The 23,761-nt window shown below is 38.4% G+C and overlaps 2 protein-coding genes and 1 long non-coding RNA gene across 4 annotated transcripts in view; 1 reads left to right on the top strand and 2 right to left on the bottom strand.

The window, feature by feature from the left end:
- Positions 1–1,643: 1,643 nt before the first annotated feature.
- On the top strand, positions 1,644–17,368 carry NT5C3B (5'-nucleotidase, cytosolic IIIB). Of its 2 annotated transcripts, XM_034415937.3 has the most exons (10): positions 1,644–1,784; positions 2,509–2,666; positions 4,525–4,623; positions 4,922–4,991; positions 6,265–6,311; positions 6,902–6,987; positions 7,131–7,220; positions 12,286–12,448; positions 15,526–15,726; positions 16,423–17,368. In XM_034415937.3, the coding sequence occupies exons 2-10, from the start codon at positions 2,664–2,666 to the stop codon at positions 16,546–16,548; spliced, it is 885 nt and encodes a 294-aa protein (XP_034271828.1). In that variant the 5' UTR covers positions 1,644–1,784; positions 2,509–2,663; the 3' UTR covers positions 16,549–17,368. The 2 variants fall into 2 exon arrangements, with proteins under 2 accessions (XP_034271828.1, XP_034271830.1); XM_034415939.3 differs by lacking the exon at positions 2,509–2,666 and having other exon boundaries at positions 1,672–1,784.
- Positions 7,961–10,090, bottom strand: LOC148114101 (uncharacterized). Its single transcript, XR_015734210.1, has 2 exons — positions 9,958–10,090; positions 7,961–9,749 (listed from the first exon to the last, which is right to left on the bottom strand). It is a non-coding gene; the product is annotated as an uncharacterized LOC148114101 (long non-coding RNA).
- Positions 17,296–23,761, bottom strand: part of FKBP10 (FKBP prolyl isomerase 10) — a 19,435-nt gene continuing 12,969 nt past the window's right edge. The window contains exons 9-10 of the mRNA XM_034415936.3: positions 22,759–22,922; positions 17,296–19,254 (exon numbers count right to left, since the gene is read on the bottom strand). Of these exons, the coding sequence (XP_034271827.2) occupies positions 19,072–19,254; positions 22,759–22,922 (347 nt within the window). The 3' untranslated portion in view covers positions 17,296–19,071. The remainder of the gene's footprint in view (positions 19,255–22,758; positions 22,923–23,761) is intronic.

The following is a 23,761-nucleotide window of genomic DNA, read 5'->3' as shown; positions in this document are numbered from 1 at the left end:
AGGCGGGTAGGTGGAGCATCCCACTGCTACTGTTTTGCCCGACCCGGGGCGAACTGGCAGCAACCCACCACTGGATCCTATGGTAATACCATTAACTAAAAAGTATTTGTGCATTTTTTTCTTATTCATAATCTGGTACAAAAGAAGGAAAAAGTGGTAGAATTTAAAGTAGTAGATGCTGTGTCCACATAACATGCAATTACTATATTGAACTGAATCCAGTTGCTTGATTTTGCCAAAACATTAAACTACTAGTCATACTGATTTGTACAATGACATTATTGAGATATTAGCCACCCATATTTAAATCCAAAATATTTTAGCCCACCATTGCAAAGTACATAAATTTTATAAGCAGGTTTTGTATAAACTCAGGTATTTTTATCCACCATAAAATTTTGTAAAGAATAGAAAAAGCTTTGTATAGAAGTAGCTTTAATGAATTTTATATTTTCACATTTCCATGCAATTTAAAGATGGTTAATTAAAAGACAAAAAGGGATGGGATAATTAGGCAATTAGAGGAAATATCTGCATCTCTTTTGAATTCTGCAGTTTTAGCAAGTATAACTATCAATTCAATGGTTTCTATACACTAAATTTTTTCCTCCTTGCTGTAAGCCAAAATGATATTCTGGAGAGAGATTATGTTGTTAAAAGTAAAAATATTATAATGACTCATGGCCATTATATATAAATGAAAGGGCTGAATAAAACTCAAATTAAGCATTGTTTGGCCTGGTATAATATTGTAGAAAAGAATATAATGATTTGTCTTAGCCTATTGTGTAAACCAGGACATCATATATAGCTGTTTACTTTTGCTATGTTCTCATCATACGATAAATAACATATAGTTGTAATTTGGATAGTGAAATGGGAGCCATATAAATTTAATAAATAAATATATTGGCTTATTTAAATTTAAATGTAGACACAGCATGCAACATGAATGCTGCAACATGAATTCAGATATAACACACTAATAAATCTTATATTTGACCAAGTGTTTTATGGCCTTTTATTTTTCACAGGGATGCTAAAGTCCCAGTTGAATTTATTAGTATTTATTGCATATATAATCTACCTTTTTCTGTAAGAGCTTAAGGAGAGTGGGAACATCTTATTGTGTACCTCCTTATTAGAGATAAGATTGATTTTTTTCCTCTACAACAGTGATTCTCTTAAGTTTAGCTAAAGAATGGGATTGGTCCCAGTCACTCAGGCTCACTCTTACACTTCCAGCAACATACTGTTTTCCAAATCAAAGGAAAGTGGAACGCTAACACACCTATAGCAGTCCTTTTCCCACAGTTCGAAGACCTGATCAAGTTGCTATTTTTAGCTCCCTCTTGCTTTCTAGCAGATGTAGAGATAAGGGAATGAATCATCATGGGGTTATAAGCAAAAGTTACTGGCACCAATAATTACCTTATGAAACTTCTATAAAATTTGTATTTTTACCAGACACCACGTCCCCCCACCCCCATCCCAAAAAAATATCTTCGGGTTGTCAGGCAAAGCTCTCCTTTCCCCAGCAGGGAGGAACGGAGGCACTCCCTTTTCAGGGTGGTGTTCGGAAAACAAGCCAATTGGTGCCCTGGAGCTCACTGATCTCCTTTTGCTCCTCCTCCATGCAATATAAAACGCTTGCAGAGAAAAAGGCTCGTTCCAGTTGCTGCTAGAAACCACCGCTTTCTTGCTGTATCTATTTTTATGCTGTTTTAGTGACAGGTTGCCCCCAGGATGGAGGCTCCAGCTTGAGGACGTGCCATCAACAACTGGTAAGCAGCCATGTCTCAGATCAGGTAAAGGAGCTTTGTGGATGATCCCCTCAATGAGCACTATAATGTAGTACAGTTTTTTCCATGGATACTTTTCAACCGTTTTCAAAACTGTTGCCAAATTGTTAACCGGCAGAAAATATTCTACTTGCCCCTGAATAAGTAGGGGCAGTATCTTGCCCTGATGCTTCGAGGGGAAAAGAAGGCGATTTGTTTTTTTTTTTTTACGAGAGTATGATGCAATTAATCTATGAGAAAAAGCTGCACATTTTCTGGCACTTAAATGAATTGATTTTAAATTCCCCACTTTGAATCAGGAATTATTAATTAGAAGTATTACTTTCCTCTAGGATCAATAAAGCTGTGTACCTGTCACACCATAAGCATACTATTTTTTTAACAAGAGAGACGTCGACAGTCAAAACTATCTTTAAAATAGCAAGATTCCTTCAAAGCCATTTTGTAGCGACAGACAGTCCCGTCTTTGGAGTTTGCCAAGAGCAAAACAGCTAAAACCTAATAACGCATCGGCTATTTTCAGAAACTTTTGCTGGGAGGGAAGGCGTAGTGCCCTGTTTGCAGGCAACCCGCCTCACCTCAGGAAGGAGGAGGGGCTGATGCCAGACGTCTCCTCCCCCGGTTGAGGGAGGAGGGAACAGGAGAAAAAGGAAGAGCTCTGGCCTTCCGTGACCCGGTTAAGATAAAACCTCTGCTCGGGTTTCAGGCGCTTAGTTAACGAGTACGGGAGGAGTCGCCTCCGCTGCCTAAAGAAGCTCTCTCGCCGGGCGGTCGTTCGCTTTCTGCATTCCTCGGCCCTCCTGAGAAGAAGCGGACAGAGGCCCTTCCGCTTGCAGCTGCCGCAGCCGTAGAACCGGAGTCATGGTGAGGGGTTTGTAAGGAGCGCCCGTGTGGTACCTTGGCCCTTTCTGGGGACAGTGCAGTTAAAAGGCCACCGTGGTGTTTAATTAATGACTGGTGAGGCAAAGGTTTGGAGAGCGAGCGGGGAAAGCAAGTCTCACCTTTACGTCCAGATTTCGTCTGAATGTCGGCTAGTAGGGTTGGCGGGGGAATGCTCGGTAGGGCAAGGCTGAGGTGGGATGAGATAGATATACTGAGATAATGGCGGTTCATTCTTCCCCAAATCAGCATGCTATAATAGTTCATAGATCCCGAGGATCCCTGGATGACCCGCGGGTTTTGTTAGACTCTTCTACACCTTTGCTGTCGTTTAACTGCTGTGCTGTGTCCTAAATATGGCAATGTAAACGGTGAGAGTCCTATTCCAACACATCAGGTGGCATCAAGTAGGATGTGGCAGTTGAATGATCAGATTCATTTGGAATCAAGGTTTGCTCTCAGTAAAGTGTATGGGTGGGTAATTGTCCAAGGGATAGCTTACTTCAGTTTGTCTTGAGTTTACACAACCCACAGCTACAAATGAAACATTTGTGCTTTATCTTAGTTGGTTGTGTGATTTAGACTTCAGTGCTTCAGTGAATTATCAAGAGTCCAGAAAAATGAACTGATTATAGTAAACGAAATTGAAAGTCAGTTCAGTATAATAATTGGTCAGAATATTCATGACTGGAAAGACATGGTAACAAAGGTTAGCCAATTGGGAGCTGAGACAGACTGGAGCTATGTCTTAGACTGCAGCTTCTCATTCTGGGCAGAGAATTGAAACTGAAACTATGCAGAGAGAGTTTATGTGTTAAGCTCTCTGCTGTGCTCTGTGTGTGAACTCGTCTGCTGATCTGAGCTGGAGAACCATTGTTGGTATTGTAAATATACTTTATGTGTTATTATGAATATAAAGAAGTTAATGAATCAGTTATCTGTGGATTTGATTTTTGCAAGAAACTCTGACATAATTAAAAAGCTAGATTCAGGTCCATCAGCGTTTCACTAACTTGACTAGGTGAGACACTTTCTCTCAGCCCAATCTACTTTACAGGTTGTATTTTATTGTCTGCCCATTGCAAATAGAGATCTGAAGCTGAGAGTGATCTGAGTAGATTTAATTTTCCTTATTCTGCTTTGAACTTTTTAATGGGTTTTCTTAGGCAACTTTCTCACTGAACCTAATTCTAATTTACAATCTCTATATAAATCTCTACCTGCCTTGATTTTTCTTACTTACCGTATATAAACAGTATGAATCAAAATTCTTAGAGGTAAGCTTCCCAGTTTATGGATCAAAGTGAATTATTCTTTGTTCACTTCCATATACACACATAAAGCTTTACAAAGCAACCAATACTTGGCAGATGTTGGGGAAACATTTTTAACAAACATATTGGAGTTTGTAGAAAGAGGGCTAAACATTTATGTTTATTTTAATTTTGTGAAAGAGGCCAAACTTTTTTTTTTTTTTTTGCTATTCCAGAGCTGCCATAATTTAGACTATGAACATTGACTTGAACAATTGTGTTTGCATTCCCTTACTAATTAGCTACAGGGAGCTCACTTTATTACATGGTGTTCCTGCTTTTTCAGCATTCCAAATTGGTCACAAGTTATGATAATCTTATGGCAGATTTCAAAATGAAAGGACGGGGAATAGAAACATGGAAATTCCCTTATTTTGCTATTTTTACCTCTTGTTGCATGCATCTTAATTGTGGACATATTTTTATATACATTTTATGTATTTAAGTTTTTATAATTTTTATCAACTGTAAAAATGGTACTTATGTTCTAAAATATAATTAAGTGCTGTGCATACTATATCTGTCTCAAGGTACCTGAGTTGCAGAAAATAACTGTCCGGATGAAGAATCCTGAACATGTAAAAAATATAGTTTCAGCACTCAGGAAAGGCGGAGCATCAAGACTCCAGGTATGTAACTCTTTTTTAAAATCTTAGTTTCTTTCCCACTTCTTTTCAGGATGTCTGTTTATTCCAACAATTTCACCAGTATAAAACATTGGTAGACAGGCAGGAACCAAACTAAATGTAACTTAAAATTAATTACAGTTAATATTGAATGTTGCATCAAAACTTTTGTAGAATAAGTTGTAAACCCCTGATTTAGAGACCTAATTCTTAAATTGCTCTGTCGTATGGTGATGTAGGATGCCACCTGAACACAATATTCCTTGGTAAATTACTAAGTCTTCTTTTCTGTTCAATCCAGGTCATTTCTGATTTTGACATGACTCTTACTCGGTTTGGCTTCAATGGGAAGCGCTGTCCTACTTCGCACAGTGAGTGTAATTTCTGGCCTTTTTTAATTGTCAATTCTCTTTTTAAAAAAATATATTTTTCTCCTTGATGGTTTCTTTTCTTTTTTTCTTGGTGTTTTCTCATATTTTTGTCTTCTGTCTCATTGTTTACAAGATGGCTTGTAAAAACTTCTCAAATTATTTTTTTCTTATGTTTTTCTTCCTATTGCTCCTGGTCTTTAAGCCATTTTTAAGTAAGTCATTGATACAGTGTATATGTGAGTATATTCACATGATATATTAACCCCAATCTAATTGTAATTATAATTTGGCTAATCTAAGATAACTATAACCAGACTAATCCAGGTTTTAATGGTTAAGCACCATTTTAGAAATAGTGAAATAGTGCTCTGAAATAGTACTTTATTTTACAAATGCATAAATATTTTTTAACCATAATGCCTTATTGGAGTCAAAGGACTTAGGACAGACAGGGGTGTGACTAAGCCTTGTTCAGGCTATTTTGTACCTCCATATTACTCACATTTGGAGTGTAAAAAAGAAATGAAAAAAAAGAAAAGAAAAGAGATCATGTGATCCTTTAGTTATTCCAGTCTTTTTCTTGCCTATTTCTAAGGTAGAAGGGAGAATTCTCTTTGCCCATCTAAGTTGAAATAATATTTTGAAATATGGTTTTAGCTTAATGAATTTAATGACAAACTACATTTTAAAGTTGTGATTAAGGCACTCTTTCTTAACCAGGATGTAATTCTTGATTCATAGAACACATTCAATTTAATATAATCTAATTGTTGTTTCAACATAATCTAAAATAGTTATGATTTAAATATTTCATGAATAATAAGTGTGGGAAGATACAATTTCACAAAGTGAGAAGCACTGCTATCAGTAAGGAAAATAACAAACTGTTAGGCAACTTTGCATGTATAAATAATTTACACAGGTCTAAAGTACTACTCTCTGGCACTCTTGTCTAATCTTTGTTTTCAAGTAGGAAGTATATACAATTTTCATACTTATTTTTTACAGGCTCAGAAACTAGAAACATGCTTTTTTATAATAAATATAGATAGTTTTTTAAAATTCAGTTATATTTTTTTAAATTACTAGATTTTATGCCCGAGTTAAAATTCTGGTTTTGCATAGTACATAGCCACATGCATATTATTATTCATTTGCATTAATCCTTTTTATTTGAAAGAACATGCTTTTAAAACACCACATGTTCAAAATAAATTTAGACTCAGCATTACTGTGTATAAGAGTTTCCAGAAATCTGCTTGTATCTCTTCAGATATCATAGATAATTGCCGGGTCATCAGTGAAGAAGGCAGAAAAAAGGTATGAGCTTCTAGGAATTCTTTAGCAAATATCCAAATTAAAATCCAAACTTACATTCACATTTCATGTCCTGCTATCAGGAACCCTAGGAATTAAAATTTTGTGACTTTAGGCTTTTTTAGCTAGAGAAAATATTTCACTGTTTTAATGCATGAGGCTTTCTTTGAAGACTGGAAACTTCAAGTATTAAGAATTCAACTGCTAAAAGAGTATATTGGAGCAGTTCACTTTCTTTCCATTTTTATATCAAGTTTGGAAAATGGGAGTCAGTTTTTTAAAGCTTCAGCGAATTTGGAATCAGTAGATGTGAAGGTGACTGCTGATACTTACGAGAATCATCATGTAACTTAAAATCAGCTTTGGAGATTCCAGTTTTGCCTGCTAGTAAATGTTATTAAAATGGAAAGTGCCAGAGATTAAGCCTTTTCAGCAGTGGCCAATCTATTGACATTATTGTTCCATGTAATTACATAGAGAAAGGTAACACCAGTGTTCCAATTTTAAAACTCCTTATAATTCAGTGCTATTTATCAGCTTTGAAAATCTGTTTTTTCTTTGAACAAATGTGTTGATTCTGCCCAATATTGCAGCTGAAAGATTTACTCCATTATTACTATCCTATTGAAATTGACCCTTATCGGACTATGGAGGACAAACTCCCCCTCATGATAGAATGGTGAGTATTGAACGAAAGAAGATTATTCTGTTTGATATCCCAAAACAATTTGCAGGCTGGAATAGGGAGGGCGGGTGTTGGTTGCTTAGAAGGTGGGTGAATTAGCTCATCTGACAAGAGCTCCCAACACTGATATTTTCCAGGTGGACTAAAGCCCATAACCTCCTGTCCCAGGAAAAGATTCTGAAGAATGATATTGCCCAAATAGTGAAAGAATCAGACGTTAAACTCAGGTATGAGGTTTGCATGTTGGATACAAAATCAATTCAAGAGAGAGGTAAATTATCCAAGCATAATTATAATTATTTCTTCTTGGTATCAAATATTCTCAAGTTATGTGAAGATGGGATTCTGCATATGGAATTAAATATAAAAACTGGCCCAAAGTTTTAAGGTTTAATATTGCACACTTAATAGTGCTTTTTGTTTGCATGTTCTTTTTCACCCGAAGCAAATCTGTTGATACATAATCGTGTCAACTTGATTAGAGTCAGTAACTATGGTACCAGAAACCATAAAGAAGGAAAAAGTAAATAGGGTTCAGAATGTTTTTCAGTTACAGAAGCAGAATGTCAGACACAGTCATAATAGTATGTGTTTGAAGTTTTGGAGCTCTTCACATGCATATATTTTAATAATTCTATTAGTAAATGTATAATAAAGCCCACCTTTATTTTCCTGAGATAAAAAACTGAAGAGGCCATTATGTGAAGAGGCCATTAGATTGGCTGTTCTAATGACCTCTTCACATGATGAATGCTGGTGATCAGGGTGGATTTGATTTAAATCGTAGTTTTCTGCATAAAGACTAATTCTTGCTGATATAACTTTAATATACAAGTAGATGAAGATTTTTAGAATAACAACTTTTCATATTAGTTTTTTTATCCCCAGTTTAATAGGTTAATCATTCATATTTGGACAACTTTTCTGTTGTACTTAGGAAGGAGAAAAATAATCATTACCTTAATAATAACAATTTAAATAGATTTATTCAACTGAAACAATAACATTACAGCATATGTTATTTGCTTAAACAAACATCCATGTTTGTTAACTAATTTGGCTAAACAATATATATATATTTTAAGAAATTTAGACTGTCAGCCCAGCCTATACAGGAAAAACTTAAATATTGTCCTCTGTAGCTCACTCGTCATCTTCATCTTCTTCTTTGTTCATAATCTGGAAAAGAAAAACAAGCTTTCCTGCTTTATCGGGTCCCAAACGATTTCTCAATTTAGAATGAATGAGTCCAAAGGAAGAGAATATTCTTTCAATGCCTGCAGAAGAAGCTACTGCTGTTAAAAGTGAAATCATTACTTGAACAGTCTCTAAATCCAAGGGCTTAAGTGACTTCCACCAGTTCACTGGTGTGACTTTCTTTAAAATATCTTCAGCAAACACATATTTCTTGAATGGTTCCCCCTTAGCTTTGAAGTTTATTATAGTTGGCATTACAGATGGATGATTGCTGGATACCCATGTCATAACTAGCTCCTCTTCCTCAGCACTTAAGTTTTGACCCTGACACTGGATATTGACAATATTTGCCAAAAAAATGAACTGGAGACAGTACTTGTCCCATTCGTTTTTTTAATGCTTGTAATTTAATTCTGTCTATGTGTAGTTCTGTTTTTAAGTGTTCAGTCAGTTCCTTCCAAATTTCAACAGCATCAGCAATAAAACAGCTATTTTTCTGTATTTTGTTTAAAGCTTCAGAGATGGGTTTCAGGATGCTCAGCATATGTTCAACATTTCTCTTAAGCCCAATGTTGAGGATTTTGGCCATGACAGTGCCATCTATTTTATCTCGATTTTCTTCACAAACTGTCATCAGAATAGGCCAGTTTTTGATATACTGCTCAAAACAGTCCACCACAGAGTTCCATCTAACATCCTGTGGGAGTGTTAGCTTGGTTCCACCCATCCTTTTCAGAGCTGCTGCAGGAAAATGATTGTTACGGAAGTATTTAGCAATTTCAACAACATTAGTCTTTATTTCTGGAACACTTAAGTCTTTGGCTAAGAGGTGCAGCAAATGAGCACTGCAACCATATGTTATTAGCTTTGTATTCCCTTCCTGCTCTTCTAAATTTCTTCTCATCTTGGATACATTTGCAGCATTGTCTGTGACCAAACTGTGTACTAGACATTTGAATTTTTGTTCATATGTTATTATAGCTTTTACTGCCACTTCTTGTAAGTATTCTGCTGTGTGTGCATTTCCTGACGTATTAATTGTTTGTGCAAGGAAGACTTTCCCTTCTTCTGTTGTTATACAAGCACATACAGTAGGATCATTGTGGACATTACTCCACCCATCAATACTTAAGTTAACAATTCTACCTCCAGAGCTGTTGCACATTGCTCCATTTCTCTGTCATACACTGTATCCAGCAGTTTCCCTGCAACATCTGCTCTGCTGGGTGGACTGTATCCTGGTCTCAGTGACTGAACCATATTAATGAAATGTGGGTTCTCAGTCAGATGGAAAGAAGAGTTTGTTGCATAAGCAAACTGGGCAATTTTTTCATCAATTAACTCTCTTTCTAATCTGCTAGTTTTTATCACAAACTTATCTATGGTGGTTCCAGGAGGGAAAGATTTTTTCTTTCTTTTAGGTGATAGTGATATGTGGCTGTGGGTGTCTGATGATGATGATGCTAATGAAGCACTATCCTGGATGGATAACTCTGAAACTGTAGAACAGGAGGATGGTGATCTTGAAGGTGGATAGTTTCCAGAATCCATGAATTCCCCTAAACAAAAAAGTCAATGCTGTTATTTTATTGTTTATACAATTTCTGCTTATTGTACACAGCACTGCCCCAAAAGGAATATTTGCTTTTCTTCATAACTGTACCAAATGACAATAACATGCAGTAATAATAAGAAATATAATTTTGCTCAAACATGACAGTTCAAGGCAGTCTTTAGAAATATGATTCAATAAAAATGTTTACCAACCTGAAGATCCTGCCTGTTCAAATATGTTTCTTTGGTCATCTTCATCACAGCACTTCTCATGATGTTGCCTCATTTGAGCCACCACGCCTTGCATTTCTTTGTTGCAGTGTTTGCAGTTTGCACGCATGCCTGCCTTACCGATAGGTAAAGGAACTTCATTAAAATATTGCCAAACTGGGTCTCTTTTACGGCCTGCTGCCATTATAGGTTTTTTCATCCAAGGAAAGAATGTGATAAACCTCAGGTCATACACACAAAAAGATCCAAAGACTTGTCTGTCTGTGGCTGTGCAGTATTGTGCTCAGAAAATTTCACTTTCATTTTGTACTGCTTGTCTGCTTGCCCCTTCCTCCTCACACTTAATTTAACTTTCTTCTTGTGCAGATCTATTCCACTCCAAATAACCAGAAACATATTGTTTCTATTCTATTCACTGAATTTCTTGAAACTTAGCATGAAGGGGTTGATTCTGTATTCATAGGTTTGTAGAACAATAGGATTAAGGTCTTTTCTCAACTCTGTTAATGGTATAACATTTTTGCTGTGAAGAAGAGGCATGTGATCTCTGCTGAGTCAAATTCAGTTTTGAGAACTGCAAAAGTAAACCAAGCATCTGTGATAATATCTTGTAGGCAGAGAAACTGCCCAATAATCCTACAAAAACCTCTGGAAGAGCATGACATTGTGAATGGATTAATGGAATTTATTTACCAAAAAAATTAAACATATACAGCCTTATTCTACATAATTAAAAAACTAATTTTTATTTCATGATGGAATAACCTTTGGATGGTAATATATTTTCCTCAAAAAGCATTTTATTTAAAAAAATCCGATTTAAACAAAAAAAAATCCGATTTAAATCAAAAAAATCTGATTTTTTTGATTTTTATCCACCCTGCTGGTGATGCAAAGATAATTAAATGCATATTTCAATGAAACATGTCACATTTAGCCAAAGATCTGGAAATAGTACAGGTAATCCTTGACTTATTAATTAATAGATTTCTATCCTGCCTTTATTACTTAATAGGTAATTCGAGGCAGCAAACATATTAATGTTCCTCTCTCTTCCTATTTTCCCAAAACAACCACCCAGTGAAGGGGATTGGGCTGAGAGAAAGTGACTGGCCCCAAATCACCCAGCCAGCTTTCATGCCCAAGACAGGACTAGAACTCACAGTCTCCTGGTTTCTATGCCAACATCTTTATCACTAGGTAAAACTGGTTCTCTTACGATCAAAATTGGGACTGGAGCATCTATTGCCAAGCAATATGGTTGTTAAGTGAGTCGCACCCAGTTATATCTTTTTTACTGTGATCAATAAGCAAATCACTGTGGTTGTTAAGCAAATCCAGCTTCTCCCATTGCTTGTTGGAAACCCTCTAGGAAAGTTGTAAATGGTGAGCATGTGACCCCAGTGCTGCAACTACCATAAATACACAATGGTTACCAAGTACCTGGATTTTGAAGACATGATTGCCAAGATACTATGATGGCTGTAAATATGAGAATCATTTATAAGTCATTTTTTTTTCCAGTGCTGTCATAACTTTGGACAGTCAATAAACCAATGGTTGGAAGTTGAGAACTATCTATAGTAAGGTTTCCTACCCAGCATGAACTTGCATGTCAAGAAAAGGATTTGCTACCATCTGATGTTTATGTGCATGGGGGCCACGGTTGATAGAACTGTAAGCCAATGTTTAAATCATCCACCCAAAGTGTACATTTAAATAATGGATTTAAATTATAAATTTGACATTTCATACTAAGCAATCAATTTATTCACTGGAACTATTACAATTAAGGACGTGTGTGCTACCTAGAAAGCTATACTTTGTATAAATACAGATTTGACAATTTTATATATTTTAGGAAATCACATGCTATTTTAATTTTTAGCTAACAGTCAAAAGCTTTTGTCTTTTTCAATCTGAGATCCTTATTTGTTCCAAGAAACTGATAAGTAAGTGGACAAGTTCACTGTTTACTGTTGATAATATAAAAAGGACATTTTTTTTTCTGTCAGTACTTGTGTGCTTCAGAAAATCATTGCCATTTTGAGCTAATCTATTAGAAACATTGGGACTTTGCCGATGCCCTTTAAATATATAACAACAGTAACAGTAGGAAGGGACATTGGAGATCATCTAGTCCAACCCCCTGTTCAGCAGGAGACCTATGCTAGGGGTTCGAACCACCGAATTTCCGACTTTTCTAATCGATAAGCTCAGCCACTGAGCCACCTAGCCAGGTCCTCATATATATGCCCATGTTTCACAACATTAGCTTAATGTTGTCTTTCTCTTCCTTCTTGCACTTAGGGATGGCTTCAACATTTTCTTTGACCAGCTGCATGAGAACAAAGTTCCCCTGTTCATCTTTTCAGCAGGTGTAGGTGATGTGCTAGAGGAAATAATTCATCAGGCCGGTGTATTCCACCCTAACATCAATGTGGTCTCCAATTATATGGACTTTGATGATAATGTGAGTTGAATCATCTCTTTTTGCCCACTTCATCTCCTCTGACCTGGAAGCATTCCAAGGATTCTGCTATTTTGCCCTGATGGGAGTATCTTCAAAATGCTTCCTGTAGAATCAGAGGTGGTGTTAAGAGGGCAAGATATAACAAACTTCCAGGCTTTGCCACAATGTACAGAATTTTGAATACTACAGTTACAATAAATATCTTAGGGACTTGGATCTAATTTTTTTCAAAGTAGTAAAAACTTGGGTTATGCTGTGCTGTTTTGGTTGTAGAGGTTATGACTTGTCCTTTATTAAAAATATTCTATGTAGAAAAGCAGAAGATACGGGAAGGACATGGTGCATCTTTTCTCTCCATATTCTTTTCCTGTGTGAGAAGTTTGTGTATGAAATAGCATTTGCTCATATGACTGATCACCTGCAATCTGAAAGATCTTGGTTTATTTATTGTCATGGAGAAGAATAACATAGAAATAAAAATATATATAGTTTGAACATATTTAAATATTCAAGCTTTCTGTCCAAAGCAGAACAGTTATGAATAGATCAATTTACAACAGTTTGTTTAGTAACTGTTTGAAGTTACTACAGCACTGAAAAAAGTGACTTATGACAGTTTTTACACTTGCAACAGTTGTAGCATCTCCATGGTCATGTAATCAAAATTAAAACACTTAGCAACTGACTTGTATTTATCATAGTTGCGGTGTCCTGGTATCACATGATCACCTTTTGCAACCTTCTGCTAAGCAAAGACAAAAGGAAAATCAGTTTTCACCTAACAACTATGTTACTAATTTAGCAATTGCAGTGATTCACTTAACACTGATGGCAAGAAAGATTGTAATATGGGGCAAAACTCAACTGTCTCACTTGGCAACAAATTTTGCCAAACCACTCAATTGTGGTCGTAAGTTGAGGACTACCTCTATGAGAGCGAGGTTCAAAGTTGACTCAGCCTTCCATCCTTCCAAGATTGATAAAATGAGGACACAGATTGTTGGGGGCAATATGATGACTCTGTGAACAGCTTAGAGAGGGCTGTAAAGCATTATGAAGTGGTATATAAGTCTGTTGCTATCCACAACAAATGCTGTTGCTATCCACAAGAAGTATCTTATATTCCAGTGATGGCAAACCTTTTAGGCACAGAGAGGCCAAACCAGAAGGCACGCACATGCATACCAGAGCACCTGAAACCTGACAACCAGAAACCCAATGACCAGCTGGCTGAGCTGGGGTGATGACGCGCGTGCCCACAGAGACAGCTCTGCGGGCCACCTCTGGCATGTGTGCCATAGATTTGCCATCATGGTTATATTCTTTTCAAGTTCAGTATTCTTGAGGTTAGAATAGGAATAGAATAGAATAGAATAGAATAGAATAGAATAGAATAGAATAGAATAGAATAGAATAGAATAGAATAGAATAGAATAGAATAGAATAACAGAGTTGGAAGGGACCTTGGAGGTCTTCTAGTCCAACCCCCTGCCCAGGCAGGAAACCCTATACCACTTCAGACAAATGGTTATCCAACATCTTCTTAAAAATTTCCAGTGTTGGAGCATTCACAACTTCTGCAGGCAAGTTGTTCCACTTATTAATTGTTCTGTCAGGAAATTTCTCCTTAGTTCTAAATTGCTTCTCTCCTTGATTAGTTTCTACCCATTGCTTCTTGTTCTACCCTCAGGTGCTTTGAAGAATAGTTTGACTCCCTCTTCTTTGTGGCAACCCCTGAGATACTGGAACACTGCTATCATGTCTCCCCTAGTCCTTCTCTTCATTAAACTAGACATACCCAGTTCCTGCAACTGTTCTTCATGTTTTAGGCTCCAGTCTCCTAATCATCTCTGTTGCTCTTTTCTGCACTCTTTCTAGAGTCTCAACATCTTTTTTACATCGTGGCGACCAAAACTGAATGCAATATTCCAAGTGTGACATTATAAAGTAGTATTAACACTTCACGTGATCTTGATTCTATCCCTCTGTTTATTCAGCCCAGAACTGTGTTAGGTTTTTTGGCAGCTGCTGCACACTGCTGGCTCATATCTAAATGGTTGTCCACTAGGACTCCAAGATCCCTCTCACTTTGAGCAAGGTACCACATATACGGTACCTGTGCACTTTGTTTTTCTTCCCTAAATGTAGACCCTTGCTTTTTTCACTGTTGAATTTCATTTTGTTAGATAGTGCCCAATGTTCAAGTCTGTCAAGATCCTTCTGTATCTTGAGCCTATCTTCTGGAGTATTGGCTATTCCTGCCAGCTTGGTGTCATCGGCAAATTTGATGAGTTCCCCATTTATCCCCTCGTACAAGTCATTGATGAAGATGTTGAAGAGCACTGGGCCTAAAACAGAGCCCTGGGGTACTCCACTGCATACTTCCCTCCATGTAGATGCAGTTCCATTGAGGACTACACATTGAGTGCGGTTGGTCAGCCAGTTACGAATCCATCTGGTGGTGATGCTGTCTAACCCACATTTTTCTACTTTATCTAGTAGTAGGTTATGGTCTACTTTATCAAATGCTTTACTGAGGTCCAAGTAAATTATATTGACAGCATTCCTCTGGTCCACTAATTGTGTCATTTTGTCAAAGGTAGTTCAAATTATGTTTAGTAGAGCCATTTCTAAAATATATTAAGAATGCTCTTTTATGGAGATGGGCTTAATTTCCATGGAGGCTAGAGCTTGGGTTTTTTTTTTAGCTTTTAGTTAAAATTAATTTTGCTTCCTAGAGATCTGGCTGCATCAATCCTTAGGGAAGTCTTTAATTCAATGTGGTTTGAGAGAATTATTATTAAAATCTTTTTTTATATATAAAGAGGCTCTGCTGCTTAGGCTTTGAAAGCACCAAAAGTGTTCTCAAGCAGTGGATTTTAGATATGAACCTTCAGTTTAATCCAAGCCTGGTATTTAATGTTTTAATTTGGAAGATTATTCTTAAGAGAGTTGTGCCAGCCTCCTATTTATCACCTTTCCAATACCAAAATTCCACACTCTTTTTGATTCACAGAAGGTCTTCTAAACTGCATTTTGCCATTTTTGTGTTATAAACATTATGTTTGCCTTCAAAGGGCATTCTGCAAGGTTTCAAAGACCCTCTTATCCACATCTATAACAAGAACAACACAGTCCTGAAGAACACAGACTATTTCCAGCAACTGTGCACAAGAACAAATATCTTACTGCTTGGAGATTCCATGGGTGACCTCAGTATGGCAGATGGTGTTGCTGACATGGAGAATATCCTCCGGATTGGCTTTCTGAATGACAGGGTGAGTTGAGAGTATCTAGAGAGTATCTAAAACAGATGGTGAAAGCCCTGTGTGGAAGCAAAATAAGGCACCTATTTCAAGTAGAAGAGTTTGAATGCCATATATGATGGTTGGCTTGGGAGAGGTATGATAAGTTTCACTAGAAAGTAAGAGCTGTTTTCTCTTATCTTGTGTGCTTAATGTTGTTCCTGCCTTGTTGTTTTTTCCAGTCTTACAAATAAATAGGTTCTGCCTAAAGGGCAATAGTGTGAAGATGGAACAGCATCCATCTTCTCTAGGTCTCTAAGCTTTAATTTTATCTACCAGATGATAGTAAGTACTTGAAATATTAGCAGTAGAAATTAATAGGAGAAATAGCTAGATTTTTTATCTAGTTGTGATTTTTGATTAGAACAACCACAGTGACACATAATGTCTGCCAGCTTTTATGTTCTTCGGAACTTTTCATCAGGCAAGTTGTTACCAAAGAAAGGGGGGATAAAGAAAGAAACAAGATAGTTCAAAAGTTAGGCTACACTATGTTACACTATGAAGTAATTCTTCCAATTCAATTTTGAGGTGAGATTTTTAGCCATTTCTTGTGGCATTTCATACAAAGAAAATGTTCCACCGTAGTATTAGTATCTATAGAAACCACAGACTGCAGGTTTGTTAAGATTAATACTATAATTGCTATTTATACTTTGTCCCATGCAGGTGGAAGAACGGCGGGAAAAATACATTGAGGCTTATGATATTGTATTGGAGAAAGATGAAACATTGGATGTGGTAAATGGTATTTTACACTTCATCCTTGCCCAAACTCTATATACACTCCCGTAACTCTTGACAACTAGTTTCCTTTTGGACTATTCCCATCAGTGTTCTTTAACATTTCCATAATCATAGAATAGGCCCAGCTAGCATTAATCTTATTTTTACATCTATTATATAGCTAATTAAAATGGCATCACAATTGTACCAAGATATCTACTAATTTAGCAGACAACTTTTTCTTGGCCGAATCAGACTCATTTGACTAATTAAATATTCTTAAAAGCACAGTATGGGAGTGATATTGATTAGACTTATCTATTGTCACTCCCTGTCTCTTCTAAAGTAGAAATTAATGGTAATAATATGGTATAGTCCACTTTAAGATACATTGCAGTTATTGAAATAATCTTAATGTGGGAAACAATTTAATATTATTGGTGATGCTATTTTAATGCAAATGACTTGTGGAATGTGGATTGAAGGGCTTTCTGGGTGAATAGCTTTGTTGGAATCCTATGTATTTGGGCATGTTCTAAATTGAACATGTGAGTGAATTTAGATGCCGGATGTAATGTAAACTATCTTTAAAATAAGATTAATACATATTGGCCCTAGTAGTTATTGAGCTTTTTCTAATGAAAACTAACATGTATAACAAATAAGTTTAACCCTGATAATTAAAATGTGTGCATAACTTAAGGATTTTTGTTTGATTTGTATGCAAACTTTTGGATTTCAGATGTTCTGTATTTTGGTTTCATGAAACATTTATTTTCCAAAACGTTTTTGAACTATATATGATCCAAATACAGCTTTTCCACAAAATTTTCAACATTTTTTTATTTAAAAGACATGTAAATATAATAAAAAAATGTCTTATTATGAACATTTTAGTATGCCTATTTTATTTTGTTTCATCTGCTTTAATTGAACCAATTTTTTAAGTTACCACAGCAGCACTGACTTCAACATGCTACAATTTTTTAAAAACAATTGTAATTTTTAAAAAACCTATTCAGACTTGCTTAAGTCCAAAGGCACATACCTTAGTAGTGTGTTCACTGATTTCAATCATTAACATTATGGTTTATTCAAAAGAATTCTAGATACTGTACATTTCTGAATGTTCTCTTCAGTAAAAGATAATGGGTCCTAGACTACTTTTAGGTGGGTGAAACACAAGAGACATTTTAATTTTGCATCCTCTATGTGATGATAAGTATTTGTTCCATTGGTGACTTAAGTGCTTTCAAAATATGTGATGCTATGTTAGGACTTTCTTGAATGACTTGATGTACAACTTGAAGTGCATGAGAGAAAATCAGTTACTCAGATAGAAAAAGGCATGAGAACTGAAATCCATATATTTCTATAAGACACCAGCTTGGAGAAATTGTGAGTGTCAATGCACCTGTCTCTATATTGTGTGCAAACACTACAAATAGGACTTGTGTGTTTTGTCCTTCAAAAAAAAAAATCTTACAAGTCAATATAATTATAAAGCAACTATTGCATGTTACTTTCAAAAATTTTAATGATTCAGTTGAAACATGTACTTCAGTATCTCAGACATGGATGTGCCCAGGTTTTCTTAACTTACTTTGGCCTTCCTATTAGTACTTTTTATTATACAGCTGTACTGGGGGTTGGAGTGAGGTTGGGTGCTGATGTAACTAGCTGATATCAAATTAAGACTAACATCCTCTTGACTGACAAAGTCACTGATGTTAACAGACCAATTGCCTGCCATAAAAGTACATTATTTGTACCAGCCAATTTTTTATGGTGAACTGATTGTTTCAAGAATTTTAATAGTTAAAGAATTTTAAGTTTATCAGTTAATCAGATCCCCATTAGGGAAAAAATACAACTAAAGCTGGTTTAAGGAAAGTAAATTATGGTCATGCCCATCTGATCAGGACACTGGATTTTCAAGATTAGTATTGATCCAACAATCCTGTCCTTTAACAGCAGTAACAGAAATTCAAAGATAAAATCATGAGAAAAGACTGTTTTCTCAATTAAATCCTTTTAAGCATTGTGCAGGAATAATTTTTTTAAAAAAATGCTTACTTATTCTAACTTATACAAAAAAGAAAAAAAATAATTTTGGTTGTGTTTGCCTTGAAAACCTAAAAGTAGTTAGTGAATACAGAGTGTCTTGATACTGCTATTTGGCTCTAATAAGCCAATCTGGGTTTCCTGATAAGTGAATTCAACCTTGATTTGGACAGTTGAATGCACAGATCCCAAGCAGAATGTCTGTTTTAATGTCATGATTTCTGGGCAAGACAATGTGCTATAATTGGGAAAAACTACAGAATTCAATTGAGATGGAATAATTAGTTTCAGGAAGGATATGCAACCAGTGAATTGGGAGATTTATCATCATTCATTTAGTCCACTGGGTTTTGTTTCATTTAACTCATTTCCAATAATATACAGTCAAAGCAAAACCAAATGAGGGGGGGGGGGGAAACTACTGGCTTCCTATATCCAGTCTAGCAGTGATTGGGGGCCAATTTGCTCCCCCAAATAGGGAAAGAACCATCAAATGGGAGCATTTTTAAAAAAGGGATTCTTTATCATTCAAAGTTCCTCATGTTTAACTTGATCCTCATCTGATTTAAGCTTCAGTTCCTCTGCTGTGATCTTCCCATCCTTATTCCGGTCTTGATTCTGAAACATGTCTGTGATTACTTTTTCTGGGTCAATGCCTGGAATCATATGACCTTTGTCTTCTGCAACCTGGGACTTAATGAATGTGGAGAACTGTAGAATGGGCAATAGAAAAAAAGACAATAATAGATTATAATCTATCTAAACCCGTACCAGTCGGGCTTCAGGCAGGGGTACAGCACAGAAACCGCATTGGTCGCGTTGGTGGATGATCTCTGAAGGGCTCGGGACAGGGGTTGCTCCTCTGTCCTAGTCCTATTAGATCTCTCAGCGGCTTTTGATACCATCGACCATGGTATCATGCTGCAGCGATTGAGGGGGTTAGGAATAGGGGGCACTGTTTTGCGGTGGTTCTCCTCCTTCCTCTCTGACCGCTCGCAGTTCGTGTTGGCAGGGGGACAGAGGTCGACCTCGAGGCGTCTCGCATGGGGAGTGCCGCAAGGGTCGGTCCTCTCGCCCCTCCTGTTCAACATTTATGTGAAGCCGCTGGGTGAGATCATCCGTGGTTTTGGGGTGAAGTGCCATCTGTACGCTGATGATACTCAGCTGTACATCTCCACCCCAGACCACCCTAACGATGCCCTTGATGTGATGTCTCACTGCCTGGAGGCCGTGCGGGTCTGGATGGGGAGGAACAGGCTCAGACTCAACCCCTCCAAGACCGAGTGGCTGTGGTTCTGGCGCCCCGATATAGTCAGCAGGTGCCATCGCTGACTTATGGGGATGAATCTTTGCCCCCCACGGAGAGGGCTCGCAATCTGGGTGTCCTCCTGGACGCGCGGCTGTCTTTAGAAGAGCATATGATGGCCGTGGCCAGGGGGGTCTTTTATCAGGTTCGCCTGATTCGCCAGTTGCAGCCCTTTCTGGATCGGGACGCCCTGCGCACGGTCACTCATGCCCTTGTTACTTCCCGGTTGGACTATTGTAATGCTCTCTACATGGGGCTCCCCTTGAAGAGCACTCGGAGGCTCCAACTGGTCCAGAATGCGGCCGCGCGGGTGGTTATGGGCGCAACTCGTGCCCATGTGACACCCCTCCTGCGCGAGCTGCACTGGCTCCCAGTGGTCTTCCGGGTGCGATTCAAGGTGTTGGTTACCACCTTTAAAGCGCTCCATGGCATAGGACCCGGGTACCTCTGAGACCGTCTTCTGCCATCAATAGCCTCCCACCGACCAGTTCGCTCCCACAGAGAGGGTCTCCTCCAGGTGCCATCGGCGAAGTTATGTCAGCTGGCGACACCCAGGGGGAGGGCCTTCTCTGTGGGAGCCCCAGCCCTGTGGAACGAACTGCCCTCGGAAATATGTAAGATCTCCGACCTCCGGGTGTTTCGCTGCGCACTGAAGACCCTGTTGTTCCGCCAGGCCGGACTATCAACATAATAGTTTTAAATTGGGGTATTTAAATTTTTGGGGTTTTAAATCTGAGCCAATTTATTTAATTATTTTAAATTTTAAATTGCTGTTTTGTCTGTGTTTTTAAATAGGCTATACACCGCCCTGAGTCCTTCGGGAGAAGGGCGGTATAGAAATAAAATTATTATTACTATTTATTATTATTATTTATTATTTATTATTTATTATTATTATTATTATTATTATTATTATTATTATTATTATTATTATTATTATTATTATTATTTCTATAAATGGGTTCCCAGTATGTATAGCATTTCAAACAAAAAGATTTATTTCTGGCAATAATGCAGCTAGGATGAAATAATCAGTTTAATTAGATATTGATTTTACTCTATATACTGACTTGAGTGCCCTAATAAATTTTTCCCTCAATGTAAGTTTAATAACAATTCAGCTCAAATGTCAAATGCCTAGCTCAAACTAGGCAACATTTTAAGAGCCCCATCTCATATTAAGAAATGCCCCAACTATATGCATATTCTAGAAGTAAAAATCTTGTTGCTTTCTTTAGACCTTTCTTTTTTGCCAACATATGCATTCAAAGCACTAGGCCGGGTGTTGGCAACTTGCAGCTCCGGAGCTGCATGTGGCTCTTTGGCCCCTCTGCTGCGGCTCCCTGTCCCATCGCTGGCTGGCCCCGCCCTTCACCCTCCCCTCCCAGTCACTTCTTGCCTGGCCTGAGAAGGTAAAGGCAACGGCGGGGGAGTGGAGAAGCAGCTGGGGCTGATTCTCAGGCGCCTCATTCTTGCTGGAACTTCTTCCAGCCCTTGTTGGTGCTGGGCTTGCCTTGGCCGCTTGGGGAGATGCGCAACCTGTTCTCTGCCCTGAGATACTGGACCGACCTGGCCACGATTGATGCTGGCCTCACTAACACGAGGGCTGGCAGGATAGGAATGGGATCTGGGAGGATGGGACGACAGAAAGGGGGACGAGCTCACAGCACCCAGCCATGGCTTTAAGAACCTCAGGGCAGTGGGAAAAGGGGGCTGGCCCCGCCGAACCTTGCATGCCCACCCCGGGGGTCAGGAAAGCTGAGGCTGGGCCAAGCTGGCAAGCTCTCCTTGGGGCTCTTCACTACTCCTTTTCTTTCTTTCTTTTTGGAAATCTGGGCTGACTGAGGAACAAGCACGAACCGCAGCGGAGGCTTCCCTTTGGGCAACCCTCCTTCTCCTCTCCTTTGCTGCGCTTTGGCCAAGCCCACCTGCTTGCTTGTGGGTCTCCCCGCTCGTACACACACTCCCAGCCCCACCACAGCCAACCAAGGGGTCGCAAGAGGAGAAGGAGGGTTGCCCGAAGGGAAGCCTCCCCTGCAGTTCATGCTCGTTCCACACCCAGCCCAGATTTCCAAAAAGAAGGTGTAGCAAAGAGCCCCAATGAGAGCTTGCTGGGCTTTCCGAGAGAGTGAGAAGAGACACAGACACAGATACACACACACACACAACACCCACCCACCCACCCACAGAGATACAGAGAGGGGGAGATAGTCGGGGAGAGAGAGAGATACAGAGGGGGGAGAGTGAGGAGGAGGAGATAGAAAAGGGGGAGAGAGATACAGAGAGAGGGAGGGAAAAATACATAGAAGGAATGAGAGGGGAAGGGAGGGGGAGAGATACGGGGGGAGGGGGAGAGAGATACAGGGGGGGAAGAGACATACAGAGAGAGGGAGAGATACAGAGAGGGGAGACAGACATACAGAGGGGAGAGGGGAAGATAAGAGGGGGAGGGGGAAGAGAGACAGATACAGAGGGAGAAGGGAAGATAGAGGGAGACTGCGAGAGAGATATAAGAGAGGTACAGAGAGAGGGAGAGAGAGACAGATACAGAGGAGAGAGATAGAGATACAGAGAAATACAGGGGGAGGGAGAGAGAGACAGAGATACAAGGGGGGGAGTGAAAAGGGTTTTGTGGTTCCTGGTTCTCTGCCCTAATGACCAGCTGGATAGGCATGGCTCTGGGGGGGGGGGTGTCATGTGACTGGGAGCGAGTAACATTGAGTTGGCCATGCCTACCCGGGTTTTGTGGCTCCTGGTGGTTTTTTTTCTGTGGGAAACGGGTCCAAATGGCTCTTTGAATATTTAAGGTTGCAGACCCCTGGACTAGGCAATAAGAACCAATCTAATTATCCTTCCAGTTTTGAATCCTTTACGAGATGCTTTCTTTCTAAAACAAAACTCAATCTCACCTCCTCTGATGGGACTTCACCGTTCTTATTCAGATCCATGGCTTCAAACAGGTTTTGTGGTGGCTCACCATGCCAGATGAACAAATAACCTTCTGGAACACCAATTTCAAGGTGTAAAAGTTCTATGTCAAAGCGAAGAACAGCACTTCCAGGTACACCCCGGGCTTAAAGAAAAAGATTAACTTCTCAGTACAAGTAGTCCTCAACTTACAACCTATTGTTTAGTGACCGTTTTAAGCTACAACGGCACTGAAAAAGTGACTTATGACCATGTCAATGAAGTTTCTCACTTCTAGATGACTTATGACCAGTTTTCATACAACTTGCATCAGGCCCATGGTCATGTGATCAAAATTTGGACACTTGGTAATTGGCATGTATCTATCACAGTTACATTGTCCCAGGGTGATGTGATTACCATTTGTAACCTTCCCAGCTGACTTCCAATTAGCAAAGTCACTAAGAGAAGCTGGATTCACTTAACTATGTGATTCACTTTAACAATTGCAATGATTCAGTTAACTGGCAAAAAGGTCATAGAATGGGGGCAAAATTCACTTAACAAATGCCTTGGTTAGCAACAGAAATTTTGGGTTCATTTGTGATCATAAATCAGGCTACCTGTAATGCAGAAATATAGTTTCCAGGCATGCAGAAAAGTGCTATAGGCAGCAGTAACAGTGACTTGGTTCATACATTACTTTGGGCTATTGTGGTCTTAACCATGGTTTACTAAATAAACCAATATATATATAATGCTGTGCTCATACAGCATACTAAATCCTGTGTTCATGCAGCATATTAAACTTAATCTGGCCAAAAAGTCAAATTATGCCTTAGTGTGACATTCAAATTAGGTCTGTGAGTCAAAGACAAGGGAAATATTTGTTCTAATAAATGGTCTCTTTAAATTACATTAGAGATTACAACAATCATTTCTAAGAATTTAAGCCTCTTGATAAAATCAATCTCTCATTCCTAAAGCCATTCTGTTGCTGGGCTA

This window comes from Pantherophis guttatus, chromosome 4 (genome assembly GCF_059756535.1).
Source record: "Pantherophis guttatus breed Tessera chromosome 4, ASM5975653v1, whole genome shotgun sequence".
Lineage (NCBI taxonomy): Eukaryota > Metazoa > Chordata > Lepidosauria > Squamata > Colubridae > Pantherophis > Pantherophis guttatus.
This window is presented reverse-complemented; position numbering and strand designations above follow the sequence as displayed.

Excerpts from the sequence above, each read along its gene's own strand:
- NT5C3B (XM_034415937.3), top strand. Across the intron at positions 4,992-6,264 it reads GCGCTGTCCTACTTCGCACA|ATATCATAGATAATTGCCGG; the intron begins GTGAGTGTAATT and ends GTATCTCTTCAG. Across the intron at positions 6,988-7,130 it reads CTCCCCCTCATGATAGAATG|GTGGACTAAAGCCCATAACC; the intron begins GTGAGTATTGAA and ends GATATTTTCCAG.